A 6,766-nucleotide genomic window follows, 5' to 3' on the forward strand; every position below is an offset into this window, starting at 1 on the left:
GGAACAAAATGTGTGTGTGTGTGTGTGTGTGTGTTTGGGAGGAGGGGAGCAGGGAGGACGTCCTCCTCCTTCCACAAGCAGGGCCAAAGGGGCTGTGGCGGGGGCAGTTCCTGCCCAGCAAAGGAGGCAAAAGACAGGGACCTCAGCGGAACAGCGAGTTCTGCTGCTGGCCGTGATCCTCCTTTGGGAGGTTCCCGCTTGCTCTCGCCACAGGGAGGCGCTTGTTCCTGTCCCCACAGCTTCCCTCTCTGCCATGGGCCACAGCAGCTTTCTTTTCCATGCTCTGAATGAGGAGGGGGAACTTTTATGATGACAGTGGGAGGACTGATTAACTCACAGTTTAGCTGTTTCGACCATCATGACTACTGGTTGAATTCAAGAGGCAAAATTAATAGCCCTGCTTTAAAGTGCTGCAGAAGTGGAATACTGACAGGTGACTGCTGGGCACCATCACCGTTTGAGTCACAATGTCATTTTTTCCAATAGCAGCACTGGATGGACGTTCTTTAAGAAATGATGGGTTAAGTGAAAAGAAGGACACATTTCAGGCAATTTGAGAAACTTTTCTCCTTTTATTATTTCTCCACACATATATTTGTAGATATTACTAAAGGGCAACTATCCCAGGGTACCTCGATTGCCTCAACTAACAGTAACTGGAAAATAATTTTACACTAACAATCCTAAAGGACCTCTGGAGGCAATGATAATGAACCCAATCCCTACGATGAAAACTTGGGCTACCTGTTCTGCTATGGAAAAGCGACTCAAAACTATTATCTACACTTTCACATTCTGAGATGAACTACATGTTTACAAAACCATTAAAAGTATAGGTTACAGAATAAGCACAATAATCCCCTAACAGGCTGGATTTTCCAGTCTTTGCAGTGTACCAAGCAACCTCCATCAGGTTCAGTGTCATCCATGAGGATGTGCAGGTGCAGGCAGTTTCTGACTTGTAGACATAGGCAAGGTGGCAAGAGCATTGTGTGGAAAGTGAAGGGTAAGGCAACTCAGAGATGTGTCCGCACATGGAATGCCATCTTCCTTCCACAGGAGCAGGAAAGCAGCCTCAGGATTGCCAGTGACAAATGCAACAATTACGCAGTGTTCACGTGGCTGCCACAGGGTGTGAGCCCCCCAGCAGAGCTGTGTGCAGGGAACTCCTCTCAGTGGCTGGAGAGCAGCACCCAGAGGCGAAACCGCAGCTGACCATAAGCTCGCATCGCCTCTCTGTGGGCCGCCGGATCTCGGGCCAGGTGCTCAAAGAGGTTGAGCGGCTCAACCCTGCGCATTGCCAGTGGCAAGCTGATCTCTGCAGGAAGCCTCTCGTTGCCTAGCACAAAGTGCTCCAGGCGTTTCGACTGCAGGCAGCGGCGCAGGTACGCCATGATGTCCCACAGCCGCCGCGCAAATTCCCTCCTGCACCACCGGGACAGCGGTACGGTGGTCAGCACGTGCATGACCACAGTCTTCCAGACAGAGCTGGAAAAACCTGTGCCCCTCAGGACGCAGGTGAAGACCTGCAGGCATTTCAGGTGCAGGCTCTCACAGGGCACCTGCCTGGCGATGTGCCGGAAGAATTTCGCCTCCGCCACAGCGTACGTCTCCAGCCACGCTGTGCTTGCGATGAAGTTGGCCTCGGGGGGCTGGCTGCTCACAAAGGTGCTGGAGCTGCCTTTCTGGGCCTCTGTGGGCTGGCTGACCACAAAGATATCAGAGTCCCCTTGGCGCACCCCAAAGAGCATCTCCACTGTCAGGCTCTTCCTGCCTTTGCTCAGCTGGAATTGGCAGGAACGGCTGCAGGGCTGAAACGCCAAGTGCCATGAGTCTGACTGAGGCACATGCCGCCAGGAGCATCTCACCAGCTGGTAGAACCAGTGGGAGGTTTTCTCCACGTCCAGGTAGGAGCCGGTGCAGAGTGTCTCTAGGAGGCTGCGCTTATGCTTCCGCTCCAGCTCCTTCTGCGAGTGGTGCAGGAAGCACAGCAGCTTCTCGCCCAGCTGCTCCCTCTCGCACGTGCACACCAGCTCCACGCGGACACTGAAGGTCCTTGCGGCCGTCTGCCCTGTGCTGTTCAGCTCTAGGTGGAAGGCGTGCCCTGGCGGGGGATTCAGCGGAACCAGCACGCGGTACACCCCATCCCAGTCAGGGGGACTCCAGCCCTCAAAGGCACTGCCCACCCCGATGGCTTCTTGAGGCACTGGGTAGAAACTATTGCTCACTCTGTCCACAAAGACACGCGCAAAGCTCTCCATCAGCTCAGCTGTCACTGAGCGACCTCTCTCCAGTTCCTCCACAGGCCACTGTACGTAATCCACTAAAAGGATGCCTCGCTTATTCCCAACATCTTCTCTGCCTTCTGTTCCGCATTTGCCACTTTCTCCTTTGCCACCATCACTGCCTTCTGTTTCACTGGCAGCCACGTTACCTTGTTTGTCTTCTTTCCTTTCCTCATTCTTGTTTGCCTCCACATTTACACCACCCTGTTCTTCATCCTTCTTTCTATCACTGTCATCTACTTTTATCGTTTCCTTCTTTTCTTCCTCACTTGCAGAAAGAGCACTATGGTCTACTTCATTCCCACAGTCATTGCTATCTTCCTGCCCAGTCCAATCACCGCTTCTCTGTTCACTGGCATCACTGCTTTCCTGCACCCTCACATCCACATATTCCTCCTTTCCATCTGCAATGTCCTCACCATCATTTACATCATCATTGTTGTCTGCCTTCCTATTCGTACCACTGGTTTTTCCTTCTTCATTTCCGTGTCCTTCTTCCTTTCCAGTGCCCTTGTCTTGCTGCACCAGCACATCCTTGTTTTCCCCTTCACTGGCTTCATCTAGGCCTTCGGTATTTGCCGCAACATTGCCAGATTCCTCTTCATTTCCTTGAGCAGTGTTGTCTCCTGGCACATTCCTATCACTCCGTCCTTCATCTTTCTTTAAGTAATAGCCATTGTCACGCTCAGCATCGCCGTCTTCCTCTGTCTTCACATCATCACCTTCTATGGCATCACTGTTGTCTCCTTCATTTGCAGCCACAGGACTGCCTTCTCGGTCATTTCCTCTGTCGCTGCCATCTACCTCCACATCATCACCTTCAATGGCATCATCGTCGTCTCCGTCACTGGCAGATAGAGGAATGCCTTCTCGGTCATTTCCTCTTCTGCTGTTACCTGCCTCCACAGTCACATTCATGTCTTCTCTGCCTTCCTCTGAATAAAAACTGTCTTCTTCCTGTTCTTTTCCTCTCTCATTTCGCAAGATCTTGCAGGAGCTCAGATCCTTGCCGCTGCTGCTGGCTTCACGGCTCCTTGTCCTGCGGCTAAACCACAGGCCCAAGAGGAGCAGGAATCCAGCAAGAACCCAGAACGGCCACTGCTGCAGAGCACCAAAGAGCGCAGCTCCCCAGCCTTCGTCCAGCTCTTCTGAGGGGCCCTGCTCCAGCTCCCGCAGCAGCCGAGCCATCTCACGCTCCAGCAGCTCCTGACGCTCCCGCATTCGCCGGTGCGTGCCCTCATCCAGCCCATCCCCAGCAGGCTGCGGGTACTGGATCAGGCTTTGCACGAGCACGAAGAGCAAGGGCAAGAAAGCCATGGTCGGCAGGAGGACACACAGAAGGGGCTCAGTGGGGCCGGAATGGAGACGGAAACTGGGGGGCAGGATCGGCAGGGATGTGGGGGCAGGAAGGAGAAAGCCCCCGGCAGCTGGCAGGCGGCAAGGCCTGCACCGCTGGCCCCACAAGCACCACGCCCTGAGCAAGGCGCTCCCGCCAGGGGGACGGATGCGGGGCAGAACACAGGTCCCAGGTGCCGGCCCTTCTGCCCCAACCTTCCTCCAGCCCTGTCTACTCACTGCGTGTGTACTCACCGCTTGCCCAGGCTCGACTGGGGCAGCAGCTCCCATTGGGGCCTGTTAGAGCTGCCCCCATTGTGACACGGCCCCCGTGCTGTCACAGACCCCAGAGCGCATCAGCGGCCAGCCCCGCCCGCCATCCCCAGCCCAGATCGGGGAACATCATCATGGCCCTGGGCACCCAAAGCCCCAAGAGAAACCAAGTGCAGACCCCTCACTCGGGAACCTGGGAACCCCAGAACCCCCCTTCACAAAGCAGGCACAAACGCCCTCCCGCACAACGCTTGTCAAATATAAATTTGGGTGACGTCACCCATGGATGCTCTCAGTATACAAGTGTAGACTTGTGTTCATTATTCAAGGCAGAACTTTTGTACTATTACTATTGGTATTTATTGCTGTGGTGGGGCAACTCCCCTTTCCCCAGCTCCTTTGCAGGCTAGCAGTGTGACCTGTGAAATACTGGTTAGGCCTCGGCCTTGACACACCACCTGGGATCAACTCCTTCTTTTTTCGGGGGCTGATCTCAAGTGCACCCGCTTGGGAAAATCACTTCACGTGGGGGCAGCATTTCATATCAGCTAATCTTTATTTACTGATTTAGTGAGAAATAAAGAAATCCACACTACTTGAATGATGCACAGGAGGTATTAAGGCCATCCGGTCGTAGGGCCTACACTTCTCTTACACCAGCGCTGTCCTGCCTCACAAATCTTTTGTGAAAACCAAGATGTCAGGGTTTGTCTCCTGAATTAGTGTCGTGGTGCCTACTGCGTGGACTTCCTCACACTCCACGGGGCTAGCTCAGGCACTGCGGCCTGAAAAGGCACGGACAGCTGGCAGCGCCAGCTAATCCCGTTCTGCGGGGTCTTGGCTCCCACGCCATCTTGGCGGTAGGCAAGGATGGTGCAAGGCAACGAAGGCAGAGATAGAAAGGCAGACTCTGCTGAGCAGGTCACACGATTTTATTGGAGCCCCAGCAGGGGACCTCCTCACCTCCAGGTAACTGGCCAGGCAGAGCCCCCCAGGCTGCTTGCCAGCACCTTTTATTTGGGGGTGGAACAAGGGGAAGAGGCAGGGGGTGAGCAAATCAGGGATCACCAGGGAGGGGTCACACTGGTGAATGATATTTTCATATACCAAACATAGATGATGGGGAGGAACCCTCTCTGGATGTGACCTGTCACTCGACACCCCTGGAAGAACTTTCTAGCTCCAGGGGAAGGCCCTGAGATGACAGGCACACCCCAGAGGAGAGGGAATGGCGGATTGACACATAACTGTTGGAAGGGAGAAAAACAGGGAAAGACGATTGGGGGGAACAAACGGGGACATAGGAGGAACCATTCAATAAATTAACAGCACATACAATAAAACAAAAACAAATCCCACACCACTACAACTTGATAAATTAGAAACTCTTCCTCAGTTGTATGAAATTCTTCAGGCTATGCTTCCCATTCCTTCCACTCGCCCTCCCAATTGTTTCAAATCTATTTCTTTTTGCAGTGGCCCCTTGATTAGGAAATCAATACAAAGATACAAAACAGTTAAGAAAACACCATTGCTTTAAAAATTATTGCTTGTCTTATGTGGGTTAGTTTAAAAAATCATGCTATAATATTGATTCATATAAAAATGCTCAATTATTTGACACAAAGTAAAATCAGAAACTAAGATCAGAGGAATAAGACACAAGTTAATTTCAGACTTACCTCCATCCCTCCATCCTCTGACATAAGTAAGGAATAAGTATATATCCAGATTATTTATCCTGAAATTATTTGTTTTTTATAATCTAGTTTTAAAAAATAGAAACCAAAAACAACGCATAAAAAAACCACCCAAAGTCTCCCAAAAAACCTCTAAGACTTTTCTCCACTATTCCTATTTATAAACCAACCATGTTTTCTACTTTTGTATTTGCAGTAATTTAATGGACTGTCACGATACGCTCATACAAGCGGGGGTCGTGATGGTTCGTTTACTGATCTCAGAGTGTAAAACACAACACAGAGGGGATTTCAGCATTAAAACAAATGCACCTTTTATTGATTGACCATAGCAAATGCGATAGAGGGATTAAGAGTGAGAGAGAGAGATAGAGAAAGAGATAGAGAAAGAGATAGAGGAAAGGGGGGATATAGCTACCAAACGTGGAGATGGAGTCCTCATGGTCCGGTCGATGGGTCTGCCTGCCACGTCAGGGAGAGTCTCTCAAAATCTCTGGTTAACTCAGGGGTTTTTATTATAGTCCTCAATCACGGGGGGGGAACAGGTAAATCTATTGAAGCCACCGAGGGGGAACAGGTAGTCCATGTTCTTAGCAGTAAGCGAGAGCCATTGTCTTCTTGGTCCAACGATCACGCCTCCAGGCAAACGTCTCGCTTCAGTTAAGTCAGCCCCCACCCCCCGTACTAGGGTTGTAGGGGTCTCATGTCTCAGTCCTTGAGAGGGGCTTCATATAGGGGTCTCAATCTCAGTCCTTGGAAGGGGGTTTTGATCTCTGGCTGTCACGGTGGTTGTGAAGCAGATGAAGGATTTTCCGTGGGGGACTACCAAAGTTACCCCAGAAAGTTCCGTTGGCCAAGAGGTGGGGAAATTCACAAGCTATTGTTGTGAAGCAGGGACCATGAAGCAGGTGTAATCTTCAGGTACAGAACTACCATTACACTGCTCAAAGCCCGTGTACCATGGCGTGGTGACACGGGAAAATGCGCCTGCAGAGAATTGGCAAGCATCCACCTCGAGCAGGCCAGAACTGCAGTGGGGTCCTCGGGGTCCTTATGATGATCGTGAGGCAAATGAGGGGAACTTCAGACAGACTCTTACATGGACAAGATACAGAATGCTGAAATTCAAATTTATAGAAACACTGAGTCCAATCTGGAGATTCTACATTGCAG

General features: G+C 51.4%; 1 protein-coding gene across 1 annotated transcript; it reads right to left on the bottom strand.

Moving 5' to 3' along the window:
• Positions 1-1,172: 1,172 nt before the first annotated feature.
• Positions 1,173-3,602, bottom strand: LOC120751547 (uncharacterized). The gene has a single exon (XM_040061546.1). The coding sequence runs from the start codon at positions 3,600-3,602 to the stop codon at positions 1,173-1,175; it is 2,430 nt and encodes an 809-aa protein (XP_039917480.1).
• Between the last annotated feature and the right edge of the window lie 3,164 nt (positions 3,603-6,766).

Source organism: Hirundo rustica, chromosome 4, assembly GCF_015227805.2.
Source record: "Hirundo rustica isolate bHirRus1 chromosome 4, bHirRus1.pri.v3, whole genome shotgun sequence".
NCBI classification, from domain to species: domain Eukaryota; kingdom Metazoa; phylum Chordata; class Aves; order Passeriformes; family Hirundinidae; genus Hirundo; species Hirundo rustica.

Coding starts and splice junctions, on each gene's coding strand:
- LOC120751547 (XM_040061546.1), bottom strand. CDS start 3,602: ATGGCTTTCTTGCCCTTGCTCTTCGTGCTCGTGCAAAGCCTGATCCAG.